At 36.7% G+C, this 18,979-nt stretch overlaps 1 protein-coding gene across 3 annotated transcripts in view; it reads left to right on the top strand.

Moving 5' to 3' along the window:
• Positions 1-18,656, top strand: part of LOC107216002 (protein cordon-bleu-like) — a 58,801-nt gene extending 40,145 nt beyond the window's left edge. For 2 of the 3 annotated variants that reach the window (XM_033512162.1, XM_033512161.1), the window contains 6 exons: positions 373-579; positions 9,443-9,653; positions 10,367-10,595; positions 12,700-12,744; positions 15,093-15,187; positions 18,495-18,656. In XM_033512162.1, the coding sequence (XP_033368053.1) occupies positions 373-579; positions 9,443-9,653; positions 10,367-10,595; positions 12,700-12,744; positions 15,093-15,187; positions 18,495-18,641 (934 nt within the window). In that variant the 3' untranslated portion in view covers positions 18,642-18,656. The remainder of the gene's footprint in view (positions 1-372; positions 580-9,442; positions 9,654-10,366; positions 10,596-12,699; positions 12,745-15,092; positions 15,188-18,494) is intronic. The other variant, XM_033512160.1, reaches the window with a different exon arrangement.
• Positions 18,657-18,979: the final 323 nt, after the last annotated feature.

Raw genomic sequence — 18,979 nt, 5'->3', positions numbered from 1 at the left:
ACAACTCTTTCTTGAGTCAGATCTGGACTGGATCCAGCATTTCTGTTTCTCACTTCATAGCAGTATGCTTCATACTTGACAGAAAAACTGTTGTATCATATCATAATTATGGAACTGATTTATCCTCTGGGGCTTATAAAGCAAACAGTAGGAATGAGTGCACTCATTAAAAAATTAGCGTATTTTTAGAGGGCAGCTAAAAACAAAAGTGCAACTCCACTGAAAAGGTTAATGATGAAAAAAAATTACTTCCATTAAACGAACTTCTTAAAACATTCTGAGATTATGGCCAAAAGAACATATACTTCTTAGTAATGTGTTTGGATTTTCTTGCAAGAAATTTTAAATTTTCTTCTTGCCTTTCTTCTCAAGGAAAAGAATGAAAGCTCGTGCTCCCCCTCCACCAAATCAACCTTCTGCAGCAAGTAGAATTCACAGTGAGCACAAGTCACCTGCAGAGACATCTGTGATTTCTGATCAGAACCTCGTGAGCATGAAAGAGAACATGATAAACAGACTGGTGAACTTGACAGTCATTTTACCCAATGGGGTGGAGCAGAAGTGCACAGTGCAAGGAAGGTAAGACTTTGATTCCTACTTTTTGAAGCCTTTTGTTCCCTATGGGATACTTGCTGATGCTGTCTTTCTGAGTTTATGGGGCTTCTCTCTCACGATTTTTTCCGGATTTTAAGCAGCTGTTGCACCAGAGTCCTGAGAGCCATGTACAAATGACCCTCTTTTCTGAGGCAGGAAGGATTTAGCAGCTATTATGTCACTGTTTTCCCCATTGATCAGCACATCTATGGATGTATCCCTTTCATGTAGTTTCGCTGTGCTTAGGTTGTATCACATCTCATAATCCAGAGTGGGCTCGCTGCAGTGGAAGTAGGTGCTGCTGGCAAACAGTCCTGACAGTATGAGTGCCTGGAGGCATGCCAGGAAGCATGCTCGGCTCGGAAGATGGATGATTCATCGCATTCAGATATCCTGCCTTCACAAATACAGTGCAGTTGTGTGGACAGCAAAGCATCTGCTCGTATTTAGGATGCCTTTGATATATAAAAGTGTATTTATTTTTTTCCACAGAAAGAGAGAGGGATTTTCCTTGTTACTTACTGGGTAAAATCAAGAGCAAATTGTATTGGAAAGGTAATTTTGAGATAATTCTCTTCATTGTGGGAACTCTTCTTTATCTTCGTTCTCTCTGTGTAAATTGTTTTGAAAGAAGGAGACATTACGTAAGGAAATAATATGGAGAAGTTTAAAAAATATAAACAATACTATGATGAAACCAAAGCAAACAATGTCGTGGTCAGGAGTAGTCAAGAAACTGTAGAAAATGTTAACACCACATTGAAAAGGTACCTGTTGATAAATCAGATTCTGTGATTATTTTACATTTGATGTTTTCAGTAGTTAGTCTGCATTCCAGCAGAACTACTTTCATTCAGCAGAAATACTTTCAAAATATTAACCTGTGTTGACTGTTACCCTCATAGTGCATTTTGATGGCCGAGTAGGATGTGTAAACTGGTGTTTGGTGTCTGGAACTTCTTTCTTCCCCCTGCTTTTCTTGTAGAAACTAACATTCACTTATCCACTCTCGGGAGATGTGCAACTTGAGGGTGTCCACCCCAAAGCCAGAGTGATGTTAAAGGTTTGAAAGGAGAGCAGTGCTAATCAGAGCTCTCAGATAAGGTGTATAGTGATAGAGTTTTATAGGGAGGTCTTAATGAGAGAAAGAGAACAGGCCTGGTAAGCGGAACAAGTACATGAAACTCATTGGCCATTGGATCCCAAAGAAAGGTGGTATTTCATTGGCAAATGCAAGCCACCTGGGAGCTGACAAGAGGTTAATATTCATGCAGCATTTTGTATTGAGATGTAGATAATTTCCATATGGATAGAAACTTTTCCCTCAAAAGCAAGAAGTACAAGAGCACTTTAAGAGTGGTCTTCTAATGTCACTTTTTGAAGAGCTTTTTTTTTTTTTAAATGAAAGCTACAGGAGTAAAGAACAAGTAGAAAGAACAGTAAGTATTCTGTGTCTCACACAGATGCTTATCATTATGTATCATATACACTTAGACTAAGTGTTTTATTATTCTTTAGTCTGTGGACAAAAACCAAACCTGAAAGAAATGGCGAATATGAAATTTCATGCATTTCTGTGAGGTTATCTATATCATCTGCATTAAGCATTCTAAACAACCAAAGTATTCTCTGTTGTCTGTGAAGGTGCACATTTCTCTCCAGGGTCTTCATGACAGGTTTAGGCCTCTGATTTAGGTGGCAATTAAATTTCTGCTTGTGTTAATGTGCTAATCTGCACATCACTAGTGCCTAACCTAAGCAGTGGCTGTTCTCCCTCAGTGCTATCCTGAAGACTTGGAGTGCAGAAGTTAGTGACACTGATAGCCAGCTGTGGGAAATAGAAGATGATAAAAACTGAGGAAGGGAAATAAATCCTAACAAGCTTTGAAATAAGAAAAGGATATTCTGTAATAAGTACTGTATTGCAGTGGTATCAGTCTGTGAGTCATGTGTGCTGCTGTTCCTTCTAATCACTGGAAGATGCAATTTTCTGTATGTTAGCCTTGGTGATGTTTTTAGGCATGTGGAATAGTGAAAAATAATAGTGTCAAGATTATCTGAAACTTTTAGTGAGGAAATTGTCCTAAGTCCCCAAGTTTGGGTGAAAGCCCAAGTTTTTTCAACTTTGCATGTTTTGGTATTGTGAACTAAACAGCTATGAAATACAATGATACTCAGGGGTAAACGTTAAATGATGATGTTACTGGATTTTTAAAAATGTGGTGGTTGTTTTTGTGGTTTTTGTGTTTTTTTTTTATTTTAATTTGAGGCAAGTGCAAGAGCCAGTGCAGGTAATGAATTATTTTCCCTGTTCACTCTTTTTATCTGTGATGATATCATGGGAGGACATTTCAGAAAAATCTGCTGTTGTTTATACTGCTATAAATCTTCAGTATTTTTGTTGCCATCATTAAAACTGTATTCTGCAAAATTGCTTTTTGGCTACCCTGGGGAAATAGCTTTTCTGTTTCAAAAAAATTTGCAAATCATTGCCCTGGGCATATTTATAATGAAAAATGATTCTGTAATTTCAGGAAAGCAGTTCACAGCACAATTAAGTCTACTAGATTATATTTGAAAATATAAATATGTAGTTAATTAGTATCACTTAAGATTATTACAAATGAACTAAAACTAAAAATTGCATCTTTTAATTTCATTGTATGTATGCAAAGCAACATGTAATTTAACTTTGTTCTCTATGTAAAAATTTTCTGTAAATATCAGCAAGAGGGCAGAAAATTCCCATTAAGTTTTCTTGAAAAAACACTTTAAGAAAAGAACTGTGTGCTATTTAAAGATATTTTACTGTAATCTGAAACCTTGAAATTGTTTTATTTATAAAAGTTAACTCAAGCTGACAGTATCTCTCTAATGGTTTGTTGCCGTCTTGTAACACAATGTGTTTGAGAATTTGGAAATATGTAGTGCAGATTTTAGTACAAAGCCAAGTCCTTAGGGAGTTTGTGCAGCAATAGAATAGTATTAACAAATAGTTTTCTTTTTTAAAGAATTGATCCCTAGGAACTCTACTGTAAAACATGTAGAAGTATTCATGAAAAATTGTTAGCCTACTTCCCCTTGAAAAGAAGGGAAACACTATTCTGTGTTCGTACTAATGTATGAGCACTAACTGATGGGCTGAAGGATAGGTAAAGCATTGGCCACTTACACATTTTATGCATGTAGATCTGTAGCACATCCACACAAACTGTAAACAGGTCTGAGAGAGGTGATGAGTAGACATTTAGGTGGAAAACAAGTGGAAAAGCTCCCAAGTTACCAGTTTTCTGTTTGTGATTCTCAGTGGTAGTAGTTTCAGTGGGTAACCTGTAAATAAAAGGATTGTGCATCTGTCTCTGTTCACACTGGGTGGCACTGAGGAGGACATCCTGCTTAACACAGACACAGACATTAAATGTCAGCAGGTTGGAACTCAGTAGTTTTTGAAATACATTGCAGAAAAATTGGGATGTTCAAAGCTAAGTGTGGTTTGGTTTGGAGTTGTTAACATGTGGATGACCAATACGCAGAAAAGGAAACTGGACAGTTGTTGCTCTTGCTGTTGTCTTACATGTTACACAAATTCTCTCATACATATGATGCACAGAGAGCAGAACACTAGAAGAAATAATAAACTAGATGAAGCTGGAGTCCAATTCCGCAAATACTGGAGGACAGAGTTCAGTACAGAGTACACATTATATGGTGCATAAAACTAATGTCATCACAGAAAGAATATTCTCACATATTCTCAGTAATAGACTCTTTATTGTGGTTTTATAGCTCAACATACACAACAGTGTCTCAGGAGAGATTGAAGGTATGAAGTCAACTCAGGTTGGTAAAACATTAAAGGTGTTGTTAGAAGATGAACAGGGCACATGGCAAAAAGACTAAAAAATTAGTTTAACAAAATACTGAATATGAGTCAGGTCAAAACTACAGTAGTTCAGTGTAGGCTAAGGGAAAAAAAAAAAGTTTTACTAGAATTTATGTTGGGAAGGGCCACTGGACCACACAATCTCTAGGCAAGTTTGAATATCTTCAGGGAGGAGGTTTCTGGAGTTCTCTGCACCTCTGTTCCAGGGCTGGAACCATCTTTATGGAGACAATATGTTTACTAGTACCTAAATGGAGTTTTCTATTCAGCGCTTGTCTCTTGCTACTTGTCATCTTGCTGTATACTGGCAAGAAGAGTCTGTCTCTGCAACCTTACAGTTCATAGTTTCAGACAGTAGCAAGGTCTCTTTTCACTTTGCTTGTCCTAAGGTTCAAAAACACAGTCCTCTGTCTCATGTATCATCTTGATGTTCCTTCCATGGACTTGCTCAATTAAGGAAATTAAGAGCCAAATATACAGAAGCAAACTAAGAAAAGAAACAAAAACATTTATGAGTGTCATATTTATCACACTTACTGAACTCATTTGGATACAGCTTGCTACTTAGTGTGTACATTTTTGTTTGTGTAGAAAAAGTTGTAATCTTTTTATGAAGTACCTGTTGTACTTTGGAGCATGAGAAAATAATGGCTAATGCTATTTTCTGGTTTAAAGGCAAATACTGAAAGAATTAGAGACTTTGGGTCACCCACCTCCTTTACACTATTATGTTTCTTTTCCATCAATTGCTACTGTAGATTCTTCATGTGTATTTGACATTGATCTAAATAAAGAGTCTTTCTTCCAGTTTGAGATTTTTTTAAAAATTTTTTATTTTTTTAAAAAATCGTGGAATCACAGAATAGTTTGGGCTGGAAAGGACCTTAAAGACCATCTAGTTCCAATCCCCATGCTCCAGGGACTTGCTCAAAGGCCCATCCTGGCCTCTCTCATGCTTCAAAGGATGGTGCATCCACAGCTTCTCTGTATCTGCTCCTGTGCCTCACCATCGTCACAGTGAAGAATTTCTTCCTAATATCTAATCTAAGCTTACTCTCAGTTTGAAGCTATTACTCCTGGTTCTGTCATCACATGCTCTTGTGAAAGGTCCATCTCCAACTTTCTTGTAGGCCCATTTAGGTACTGGGAGACATTTGTAGCATGAAAGTAGAAGGTAAAAAGAAAGCTATTTTGATTGATAGAATAAAACTTTACCCTGCACACTTCTTTTCAGATGTACAAGGCTACATTTTAAAATGGATTTCTCTGTGTGATCCAAGGAGGTTAAGCCAAACCACACCCAAAACATCTCAGTTGTTTTATACTTCCTAAAAACCATAGCCCTCTGCTGCATTTTACTGGAGAAAAGAGGAAACAAGCACTCTGCTTAAACTTGATCAGAACTTCAGCATCAGTGTTCAGCTGACAAAGTAGTTATTCTTCTTGTCCAGAATTGGCATTAAATATCAAACAGCTTAGTAATGGAATATCAAACCAGAGCCAAAGTGCTCTGCTAAGAAGAGTCATATAGTCATATGGACCTTCATGTCTGAGTCTTAAATTGTGTTCATTCTCCAGTTTTTCTTCCGTGCTCCAGTATTTGCTTGTTAGTCATTAACCTTTGGAATCTATTCTGCAGTGTCTGGTCACGTACCAAAAATTTCAGCAACATCTTACTAAAATGAAAAAGTAAGGTGTTTCTTAGCTGAGTAGTTGGAAAGGCAGGACATATTTAACTTTATTTCAGCTTTAGATTTAAGACCTGCCTGAATTTCAAAACAGACAATAGAGACAGACCAGTGGAACTTCATGTAGAGACAGACCAGATACCCAAGCAGGTTAAAAGAAAGCGGAGATCTTTGGAACAAGATGGAAGAAAAGGAAGAATTGACTCATTGCATCTTCCAAGAGCCATACTCAACCCTAAGTTAGAAAGAAAAGTTGGTCTTGATTAGTAGATTAACATTCTCTTGCTGTGTTTTTTGACTCTTTTCTGTGGAAACAAAACTAAGTCCCATTTAAAATCAAGTTGAACTGTATTATGGTTTAGAAGGAATTTTTTTCAAGTTGGTGCCATTGAAATCTGATATAAGAATAACTTCATTGCAAAGATTTCCCAGCTCTTTTACTTCGCTTGTAACACATGAATTTTGAACTTTGTTTGTGGAATTCCTCTCCTTTCCTGCTTTCCTCCTTTCCTCTCTCATCTCTTTTTTTTTTTTCTTTAAACTTCTGAAGTTTTGTGAAAACTTCTCCCCAAATTTACATTTTTTAAAGAGCATACAATTTGCTTTGAAGCTTTTTCAAAAGCTTCAGCTGTATTTTCAAATGGTACAGATGAAGGCTAGGGATGCTTTCCATGGAACAATTGTGTATTCTGAGCAGCATGGTACAGGTTAGAATATTTCTGGCTTCCTTAAGTGTTATGCTTATTGCATGCCTGTTCATAATCAGCAATAAGATGAAATGTCAGATTTGGCTGGATTTTTGAATTGTCCATTGTCCAGACAAATCTGTTCAAGTTCATGATTGTCTGTAATTTATTTTCTCTGATGTCTGGTGTAGATTCTGATCTTGTTATAGCTGTGGAACTGTTGCTGCTGAATATATTTTATAATTTCAGTGGTATATGTGTGGAATCATAAACTCTTATTTTGATGAACTATCTTCTTTTTACAAGTACTTTTTCAAGAGACAAGATAACTGTCTAAATTTGAATGAATTATCACAGTATTATGCACTACAGAAATACATTACAGTTCTAATTTAAATACAAATGTCAAACACATAGGACACCATGTATTGTGATTCTGCCAGGTTATTTAGTTTTCTCTGAAGCAATAGTAAGAAGGCTGAGGGGGAAAAGAAAACACATGTAAATTTTAGTTTAAAAGAAATAAGTCTGTAAACAGACAAGTTGAGATGTGTATTAGGAGAACTGATAAACATTTTTTTAAAAGTGTTCACTGCTGCACATTTTAATGAATATTCATATAAGTACTGGTGTACGTATTGGTGTCCTGTAGTTTGGACTTAGTAGCTGTAAATGTCTGTTGGTTTGTGGTGTGTAGCAGGTGAATTGAACATGGTTGTGAAACAAAGATGTTTTCAACTTGGGGACAGTGTCAGAATGAGTCATCATGAAATTACCTGTTACAGTTCTGATTTGGGTGCTACACATTTGTGCTGGAACTCTCTATTTTAGCAGTTGCCGCACTACATTCTTTGTTCTGAAGCCTCCTATACATATTAAAGGCATCTGTTTTTCTTATTTGATCTTCTGAATTCTTTCCTTTTCAGTGAGATCATGTATTTAAAATGTTCCACACTTCCCAATTTTCCAGCTCACACTGTGTAACTCAGTTAAACTTGAAAAAGGTTACTGTAAAGAAGGTTCTTCCTCTTCTCTTGCATGGGAAGAGCTCTCACCTACCAGGTAATAAGGAATTTCTCTAGTTTTCCATTTTTGTTGTCTTTGCCATAAGCCCTCCATAGTTATTCACCAACTTCTTGAGCAGTTGTTGGCCAACAACATACATTCTACACAGAAAGAAGATTGGTGGTCCTCCACAAGATAATTTCCTAAATGCGAACAGCTTGCAGTTTAAAGGGTAATTCTTGAGCTATAGATGTAATGGTGCTGGCTAAGAGCCTATGGAAGATTTTATTTTCTTTGAATTTGCTTGCATTTTTAATCTGTATAATTTTTTTCCAGTTAAAACATTTGAAGAAGTCCCAGTTCTTTTTGCAAATTTGCTGTCTGTGCATTTATTTTTACTTCTGCCAGAAGACAAGTATCCCACTGTATATGACAGGTTCCAGCTACAGCTGATAATTTTTTTTTAGCTTACACTGTTTTATTGGGGTCAGATACTGGTTTATGAAACCAAAAATTTTTAGAAAAATGACCAGTTTAAATAAACCTATTTTCTCTGATCCTGTACAGGATTTTTGGGGAGAAGGCTGGGAAAATAAAAGAAACCTTCATTAACATGGTAGAGAATTTCTGGAGTGTGGGGAGGCACAGTTCATATTTGCTGTATTAGGCAATATCAAGCTCCAGTGAATATTGAGTTCTTGAATGGAGTACCTCTGTGTGGAGGTACAAAATGAAAAGGGACAGCTCCCGACTCTTTTAAAATCTCATGTTATAGGAATCATATTGAAGTAATAGCTGCTGACAATGGGGACACTCAAAACCAGGTGGTTTTGTAGAGGGTTAATATCTTCACCATAATAAATTTGGACAGGTCCTCTTGTACTGGAAAATGCTGCTGGTGTCAAATAGATGTGGAGAACTCAAAGTAGCAAACTGGAAAAATAAGCCCTATCTACTATTTGTTCCAGATTTAAGTGCTTCATTTTGAGTGATGTGATTGTTCAAATCTAGGTGGAGCTTACCAGACTGTGAGTTCATAATTTATTCATATCTTGTCTTCATGTTAAAGAACAGAATTTGAACTGCAGCATTTAATGTACGGATTTAGTACATTATGACCCTTATGTTAGCTCAGTTGGTCAGAGCACGGTGCTAAAAGCACCAGGGCTGTGGATTCAGTCCCCATGTGGACTTTTCACTTAGGAGTTGGACTTGTTAGATCCTTTGAGTCACTTCCAACTCAGAATATTCTGTGATCTGTGGTCTAGAAATAAATAAAGATGCACTTTGTCTGCTCTTGGTTTATGTTTGTTAGTGCTATGATTGGCACTGCTGTCTGCCTGATACTGAATAGTTAGTTGAAACTAACAGAAACAGACACTGAAGTGTGAATATATTTAATTCGTATTGTTTTATATGATCTATTTAACATTTCAAAGCACTAACATTGTTCCCTCCCAGAGATGGTTAACAAGTGGTACATCCACAGCTTGTATTGTCTTTTATCCCCCATCTTAAAAGTGAAGTAAATTTTCTAGCAACAATTTTTTTTTCTCATCCTAACAGTGAATTCTTCTTCCTTGTAGCAAAGCTGTGATGGATGTATTGGTTGACTTATGCAGCCAGTATCGCTTAAATCCATCCCAACATAGTCTTGAACTGAAGTCTTCGGGATCTCAGCAAGTTCTGAGTTACAAGCCAAACACTTTGATAGGAGCACTGGATGTACAGACAGTACTTCTGAAAGCGAAGATTCCTGAAGAGAAAGCAAAGCGACCTCTGCCAAGGGTCCCTGAGGTCAGTACTCTGTAGGGCTAAAATGATGCCATGAAACATCATTCCATTCCTATTCAGTTCCTCCAGTCTTTCCATCTTTAGGCCAGATGGGAAAGACTTGGGATAGACTATAACCTGCTTTACTGGCTTAACTGTTTTTCGTGTAGATTGGCAGAGGCTGGTCTAGACATGTTGAAAAAATGGTAAGTTGCATTTGGTTGAGTAAGTGGAAATCTGAAGATTGGGGTGGTTGGAAATTGTAGTAATGGCTGAAATTAGTGTTGTAGGAGTTGGGGTGTTGTGTGGAGATAGTGTTTTGGTGATATTTTGTGTACCATCTTCATTGAAGATATGGGAGAAGGCTAATCATTAATAAATGTGTTTCACAATACAGTGAAGATTAACAAGTAGTCTTTTTCCAAATGTTTGCTGAAATTTTTTATTACTCTAATAACTATATATGATTATACTCTTCCACCTTTCAGAGTGGGACTTGTAAATGTTTACATTACATCTGCTTCTGATTCCTTTTCTTTCTTTGCATGTTCTTGTGAATGTCTCCTTAGTGGAAAGGGAGGACTGAGATTTTATTCTTTCAAAGATTTTTTTGGCAACATGGGGTAAGTTTGCATAGGACCAGTCAGGACAATATGGAAATCCCCAGTGCTTTTCTCATTGTAATAGGACCAATCCATCACAGCAGGAAAACTGACAGTTTGTGTTTGTTTCTGCAGAAATCTGTGAGGCTGGTAGTGAACTACCTGAAGACACAGAAGGCTGTGGTTCGGGTTAGTCCAGAGGTGCCACTCCATAGCATCATCCCAGCTATTTGTGAGAAGTGTGAAGTCAGTCAAGAGCACATTGTTCTTCTGCGGGATGGCATAACTGGGGAAGAGCTGGAGCTTACCAAGTCTTTGGAGGAACTAGGGATAAAGGAGCTGTACGCCTGGGACAGAAAAAAAGGTGAGCCAAGAGTGAAAGCAGCCCCTGCAGGATTATATGATGTGACAACCATATTATGGGCAATTAAAAGCATTCATGCTGCCATTCTTTTGGGGTCCAGCTGAAAGAGCAGAGTGAGATCTCAGTCCGGAGAGCAGCGTGGGTTTGTTCAGTGAGCTGTGCCCAGAGCAGCAGCCAGGTCAGCAATGCGCCCAGCCGTCCTTGGTTGCACTTGGGCCTTGCGCCAGGCTGGGCTGGACTCTGGCAGGGTGCAGGATGGCCTAGGGCAGGGCAAAAGGAGGAGCTTTGCTATGTTCTAGAGCTGCTGTCAGTAGAGGTGTGCGTAATACAAGAAGCCTCGTCCAGGCAGAGCCTGTCACCTACCTGTGCTGTGGGTTGGAGAGAAGGAAAGAAGAGACATGCCATAGTCATGGCAGCTGTGAAAGCTGAGAGGCAGAGGCAACAGACCAGGGCTTATAAGAAACAGACTGGACAGGATCAGAGACGGTTCCTCCAAAGAGCAAAGTTATTGAGAGTTTAGTGAAGAGGAGCTAAGAGGTATTTGTATTTAGAATTTTGTTCTCATGTTTACCTATCCTCTTACTTTCTGTCCTCATAGACAAAATTGTAGTAGCACCTTCTTGGAGTTGAGTTTTATCAGCCAAATTATGTATTCAAATAACATAATTCTTTGATGTGCTTTAAAATATATCTGCCTTAAAAATGCACATTGACAAGCACTACTTCCTTTGAGGTCAGAAAATGATATTCATTAAAATTGTATCCTGCAGTTCTTCTCAATCGCTATTACTTCTAGAACAGTAAATGTCCTTATTTATTGTTTAGATAACGTCATTCTTGTAGGTGCTGAGCTGTAGGCTTATTTTTTATTTATAAAATTATTTATTTATGTTGACATTCTGTCTCTTCTTTCTAACTCTTTGATAAGTGACAGTTCTACCTCTGAGTGAGTCAAATTTCAGTGAGTTTAGACTTCTAAGTAAACAAAATATCTCCTTTTCTTTTGAATTACTGGGATGTTCCAAAGGAGGCTGACAACATGTCATAACTCAAATGCATATTTGTTTTTTTCAAGACATGTTCGCTGTAATTTAACCATTTTGGAGCAACATATTGAACATATTCAACAGGTTTCATTCACCATACTTCAGGGACAACTTAGAGAGTAATTATCATAAGCCTTCAGTAAAATCTTTCCTGTCAAATGAAAGTAGTGGTGTGTATGCTGCTGCAGTGTTGGTCTTTGAATTTAGTTGCAGCCTATACAGTCAAAACCAAGACTTTACTACAGGGCTAGGATTATAGCAGAAAATTATCACAGAATCACAGAATATATTGAGTTGAAAGGATCCACAAAAATCTACACATCATAGTGGGTTGCTCTCTATATCAGCTTTTTTTTTTTTTTTAATTCTATTATTTTTTAACCTTTCAGTATTCCTTTCTTTTCATAATAATAAAATCCCTCTGATCCTGAGTATATTTCAATCTTTTATGCTTTCCTCTACTCTGCACCATGGTGCCTGACAAAACCTGTAAATGCACATAAAATTTACAAGCATTTTTCCTTGGTTTCAGCAAATTGCTTCTTCAATGTTCTCATTTGTAATCTCCTAAGAGTAATAAACCCATTGGTTTCAGTAGCAGTTGGTCTGTGACTTGTGCATTGAGTGGGTATTTAGCCTGGTTACTTAACAGAAAACAGAGTTTTTAAACACATTCTCACTAACAAGCAATGTATCACAGGTGCTGAAAGCCATAGGCTGTGCTTGTAAGAGCAGATTCTAAAAAAACTCCTCATTCTTCCCTTGCCTGAAGCAGAAAACACCAAGAACCAAAGGATTTTTAAAAGAGAAGCTCTGCTGCCACCTGCTTACTTAATTCTATTTAGCAGTTGAAGCAGGTTGATGACTGAATTCAGAATTAATATAAATGCAGCTAAACTGCTTCAGTAGCAGCTCTGCATGTCTGTTGTCTATCAGCATTTTTCTGCAATGCTTAGGAAAAAAGCTGCTAGGACTTATTAATGAATATTGTGCTTTACAGGGCTGCATTAGAACTTTAATGTGTTTTCTCTTATCCTTTCATTGCCTGACTTTTCCAGTTCCTCCATCAAAAACTCAGTCTGAACCTTCTCTGAACTATAGAGGTACTGTACAATGCTGCTGAGGGGAAGCTTCACTCTGTGTTTAACTCTTCCGCTTCACTCTATGTTTAATGTGGGTTTGGTAGATAGATCTTTAAGAATGTTGAGTAAAATACCAAAGAGAAACAAGCTATTTTTGATCTGTTTTGTCTTTCCAAAGTGTTGGTAACATGTCTTGTGCTTCTGCTAAGAACAAACACATTCTGTGTGTACCATCTCCTTAGTAATAGCCATCAATTTGTTACTCCAGCAAGTAACAAATTCTGCCGTTTAACTGTTTTGTGGTGTGGTGTCTCTCTATGAATTCCAAGCCTGTTCAGTTTACTAAATCAAGATTAGGTAAATTTTAGAATTACTAACATTTTCAAGGTCTCTTGGGTTCAGAATTTATTTAGTAGCAAAGGCGGAAAATCTTGCTGTCTGTGAGATCTTCTACCAATTTCAATTTACATGCAGCAAAACACTTTAATATAAAATGCATACATACACATTGGGTAACTGAATGGATACTGACTTCTGAATTTTAACAGTAGTTGGGGTTGGATTAGATTGTATTGGTGCTTTTGCTTCCAGTAAAATAGAAAATGTGTGTATTTAGTATGTCCTTTTCCCTATTGAGTCTGTTTTAATACATTGCTTAAATTAATTATCCTCAAGAAAGGTATGGTTATTTTCTAATGAGCTTTACTTCTTTGCATTACTAGTAGCATAACCAAAATAATACTGGATAACTTATTTAAATTTTTATGAAGAAAGTCCACCTCCAGTAGGTGACAGACATCATGCAAATCTTAGCTCATGGCCTCTTGGCTTCACTAATGGCAGCACTATTCCCCCTAATCCTCTGTCATTACTTGCTGTGTCTTCCTTTTATATGGAGATCAATACTAGATTAAATACCTACTGTTTCTATTTAAGAAAAAAGTTATACAGATTAATAAATACTCATTATTTTGATCTTTATATACATTATTTAAATTCTAATTTATTTGGATTACACAATATTCAATGACAGTGTTGATGATCAGCTGCTACATTAGCCTTTTCATAGCATTGTTTAATTGTTGAAGACTATGGAAAGGAATCATAATTTGTATCTAGTTGCAGCCCAGCCCCAAGAAACTAGCATAGGAAGTGTTTAGGATGTAAAAAAAGTATTAATTCATTATTCTGTTTGTTTGCAATACAGTTACAGCCTTTCTTAAGGGTAGTTTCTTCCTGTTGTCCTTTGTGTTCACTGTATGTGTTTAACACCTTCTGACACATGATATTGTTTATATGCAAAAGTGATCTGTGTGAAAATCACTGTACGTTATGCAAATAATTTACAACTGTACTGGGATGAGGTTTTTATGGTGAAGAAAACCTTTGCTTTGTGTGAACAGGTAAGTAATTTTGAATTTGGGTTTTAATTGTTAAGCAAATATTTACAAGAGAAAGTATTTTTTTCTCTTTAAACTTCTTGAATGCTACTGGAATAATCTGATGTGCTTGGAATCAGGAGAAAAGATTTATGGCATTATGTAGAGTCCATTTTAAAAAGTGAAGAAGTGAGAGTGTTTCATTGTCTGTGTATTAAATGGGTAATGTTGTTTCCTGTAATGCATGAGTGTGTAATTGTGCTCATGCAGCTTGTGGATGAGAAACTGAAGGGCGAAACTGAAGGGGATAATAAGTGGTATGAGAACTCATATGATTTCTGAAACAGGTTCAAGAAAGACACATATGAGCTTTTACAGCCTGAAATATGTATTAACTCCCTTCTTTTCCCACCTGAAGTAAAAGCACTAAGATAAGAAAGATGACCACAACCACCTAGTTTAAGTTCCAGAGCCCTGTTTCCAAGAGGACGGTCTTTTTCCTCTTTATAGAGCTTTATCCAAATTACACATTGAGAATCTCTTGATTTAAATTCACAGTATTTAGTCAGACCTATGAATTGTTAAAGATACTCACCAGTATATCTTTTCTTAAGTGTTTGGGGTTTTTTAGTATTATTTAGTAGTTTTAGTTTTAGTATTATTATACTATGAGATGTGATACATCTAGTAAGCATTTCTGAAGTCAAAAGCAATTTGCTTGTGTTTTGCCTTTTAATAACAGTTGCTGGATTGTAATTGAAAACGTAGTGCACTTTATTAAATTATTCCATTTGTCTTTGTTAGATTTTGGAATATACTCAGAACACATGAAACTTTGAGGACAAAGTGCAGGATCTGGCTGCTACTTAGATAATCCAGTCCGTAATATCTTCAGTTTGTAAGAATCCAGCATTAATCCAGGGTTTTTTAAGGTACTCATTTCATGAATATTTTTAAAATGTAACAATTATTCCATTAAAATTGTTTCAGAACCAAATCGAAAGGCTTCAGTAAGCAGTGATGCAATAGAGAAAGAAAAGACAAGACTTTTGGGATTGTTTAATGCTGATAGAAGAAGCAGTAAGGTAAGTGTACAGCAGTGTACTGCTCATCAAAGAGAATTTATTTCTTTCCAGATCTGTTATATTTGTGGGTGGTAGCATTTGTTTGGCCTGCCTTCCTTTTCCTTCCAGAGAGTAATCTGTTAACAGGGGCATAAACTATGTGTGATCAGTGCAGCCTGATGGAGACATCACCTGCTTTTTGAAGGAGTCAAGCATGTTGACTATTTACGTTTTTTTTTTTTTTTCAATACTAAGAGTTCAGTAGGTGTTAAAAAAAAGCAGTAGTTTCAAGCAACTTATTCAAACTGCTTATTAGTGGTACTTGCATTATAAAAATGCTCTTATAAAAGGATTGATGTAATACAGAACAATTTAATTATCAAGTAGATTTGTCTTATGACCTCTTCTGTGCATGGTTGATAATCTCTTTTAAAGCATTTATACCACTCAGAAGCTCTGTGCAGTCATGCCATTGCTATCTCCAAGTCCGTAAAGGTGATGAATCAGATATAGAAGAAATATCTTCCAATACTGAAATGAAGGATCAGTGTCTGCTGGGGTACATGTTAGCCATTTTTAACCTTTTTTGTATTCTTGAACTGAAAAATATAGGGAAGAAATTTTGTATACAATAATTCTGTTTTGTTGCATTTATGAAGAATATTTTGTTTATCACAGGAATAAAATACAGAATAACTTTCTGACTTAACATAGAGAAAAATAATGGGCTTCTAAGTTCATACTTTTTGCATTCTTTACTAAAAATATTAGTGTTAAATGATTTTGGACATAAAGTGCTTAATATTCTAGGATGTCAGAGGAAAAAGGGAATTTTCTTTTTTCTAGTTTAAATCCTCCAAGGCTGTGTATCTGATTAATTGGCAGAAAGAAACATTTGCTTATTAATGGATTGGTGTTTTACTTGTCCAGTCTTCTCAGTTACAGTCTCAAAACTGTGAAGGCTTTTCAAAATTTCTCACGGTTGTCTGCCTTTTTGTTCATGATCAAATTTGTGGTACTTTTACTAAGGAATAGATTCCTTTATGGACACTGTGAATTACTGTGTTGGTAAACCTTATTTCTGTCATACATACTATAAACTATTCTTAACATCTTATTAGGGACACATGAGAACTATTTTATGAGATAAGAAGCCAGTCACTTTCAAAGTGTTTTTCCACTGTAAGAAAATACTTCCTATTTAGAAGGAAAAAAAATTATTACTGGAGTGATAATATTGTATCTGCTCAGAAGAACCAAGTAAACAAGGGAGCTCACTCTGAGCCTCTAGAGCACGCTGTGGGGCTGTTATTCTTCTGGAAGAACGAAATACAAAACAGCATGCATTTTCTGCATCAAACTTTATCCTCTCATTCCATTTTACTGAACTTGGGTGTGAAAACTGTGTTCTTGTAGTTCTAACTCCTGAAGCAGATCAGCTTCAACTTTTAAAGCATTAATGCTTACAACAACCTTAGCAAATGTTGCTGTGAAGCATCCTAGTTCAGTGGTTACTGCAGTGAATTTCTCACAGCAATGTTGGAAATGTGTTCAAAGATTGCAAGTTCCTCTCTTTTTTTCTGTTTTCTTTCTCTTGTTTGTTAATCAAAGTAAAGGAAGTGATACTCTGAGTTTTTTAAAATAGAAATTTTAAAAAATGCTAAGGATATTGATGGTGAATTATATTCAAAATAGTATTTGACCTGGGAAAAAGTAGGAACTGTACAAGCAAGTATGAGCAATAGCTTTGAAGTCTGAGGAAAAGGTCTAAGTCTTTCTTGCTGTCCTGACAAGTTAATTGATTTTTCTTGGTTGTTTATTTATTGGACACTTACTTTCAAATGGCAGTAACTCTGTAGAAAAAGAAACTAAATCATTTTGTTTAGTTCAGCAAGGAAGTCACTATTGCCTTCATAAACCCCTGAGAACTTAAATCGCAATAGACAGAAGAATTACCGAAAACTGAAGAATAGAACAGCACACAGGATGCAAGCAGGTGTTAACTAGGCATAATATAGCTGACTTGCTATTGTGAAAGCTTTTCAACCAAAACAACAGTGAAAGTACTGAACAGACTTAGCAGGATGAAGGCAAATTAATAAAGTTCCTTCAATAAAGGATTTGGTAGGTTTATGAATGGATTAGATGATGGGATGCCTTGTGATTTCAGGGAACTGGAATCAAAACCCCAGGGTGCCTAAACCCTGCTCATTATGGCTTTTTTTTACATTTTTGCTTCCCCACAAGGCTTAGGTTGGTTCTGTGTATTCTTTTTTTGTTTGTTTTCATTATGATTTGCAGCAGTGAGGTGTGTGTGCATGTGGTCATGCATAGTCTCCATTTTAGAACTATTTGATAGGAAGAATTGTTCAAAGTCCTGCACAGTAATACAACTGCAGACTTGCAGGCATTTGCAAGGGGAAGGCAATTTCTTTTGCAAGAGAAGAAGAGATAGCCTGTATTACAAACTCTCCTGGATCAGGTGTCACTGCACACTACAGGCCTATGCTCAGATTTCCATGCCCATGCACATGCTTGCTTTCTCAGCTAGCTCACTGAGAGCGGTAATTGTGGTATGAAAATACACCAGATCTAACTTTTTTAGAAAAAACTTTCTGTCATATTGAAAACATTGTGACATAGAATGAAAGCAAAGTCCTATTCTCATGCCTGGTACAAATTTGTTAAAAGTATTTCTTCAGTTAACTTTGTACTGGCAGGCTTAATGCCAGATCAGGTATCATCTTGTTCTCTCCATTCTAGTTTTATGCTGGATCAGTTACCCTCTGTTCTCCTGCAGCTGGCATAAAAAACATAAAGGTGGCATGAACTCCATTTCTTTTTGATGTTAAATGTAGTCATTTTCCTGAGGCTAAATCCATATCAAATTGGTACTGCAAAACAATCCAGTAGAGCAGAGGTGCTATGCAGGCAATCATGGGATCTAGGCTTAAGTAAGGTATGTGTTAGCACTCAGAAACAGTTCCTTCATGGAGAAATGGCAAGGAAGGAGCTCCCTGCTTGTTCCATTGTGTCTGTGGGTATAGCAGAGACTAGCAGGCTGTTCCCTGATATTACAGGAATTAGTTGCTCCCTATTTTTATTCTTGCCTAAGAATTTTGTCATTGTATTTTTAAATCTTTTTGCTGATGGCTTTCTTAGCTCCTCTCCTACATTAGAGGATTTTGCAGAGTTTCTCAGCAATCAGGTCCAGCACTACTGAGACAGTTGTCTTTGTTCCGTGATGGGGTTTGGTATTTTGCTCTGGCATGTTTTTGCAGTTTTGTTTCCTTTGCTGCTGCTGTGTAGGACACTTTTTTTGTTGCAGACAGAAGAATACTTGAGGATGAACAGAGATTGTTGTGAGGAGGATGCAATTAGTTCTGCATCTACAAGTGAAGGAAGCTTGGATGTAAGTACTAACACAGCTTGTAGATGCTATTGCATTCTTATTAGACCCTGCAGTTTGAATTAACCAGAAACCACTGCTATTCCTGACGCTTAGCCAAGTAGAAGTAGAAATAGCTTATGCTTTAGCAGGTTTTGTTACGTGAGTGCACAGTTTGCATATCTTCATGAGATTAAAATGTAATATGTTGTCTTCAAATGAAATTTGTTAGCTTCACTATGAATAAAGTTTTTTTCAATGTTAAATTCTAAGCAGTTGTGAGAAAGAAGAACATAGGTGTTGTGACATGCAGTGACAGTCCTGCAAGAGAATGTTTGCCTTACCAGTGCTATTTAAAGGGGGGTTTTCTTATAAAACCAAGCCTTTCCTTTTCATCTCTGTATCTGACTTCTGCAGCATGGCAG

This window comes from Parus major, chromosome 2, assembly GCF_001522545.3.
Source record: "Parus major isolate Abel chromosome 2, Parus_major1.1, whole genome shotgun sequence".
Lineage (NCBI taxonomy): Eukaryota > Metazoa > Chordata > Aves > Passeriformes > Paridae > Parus > Parus major.
The sequence above is the reverse complement of the archived record's forward strand: the minus strand, read 5'-3'. Positions and strand labels throughout refer to the sequence as shown.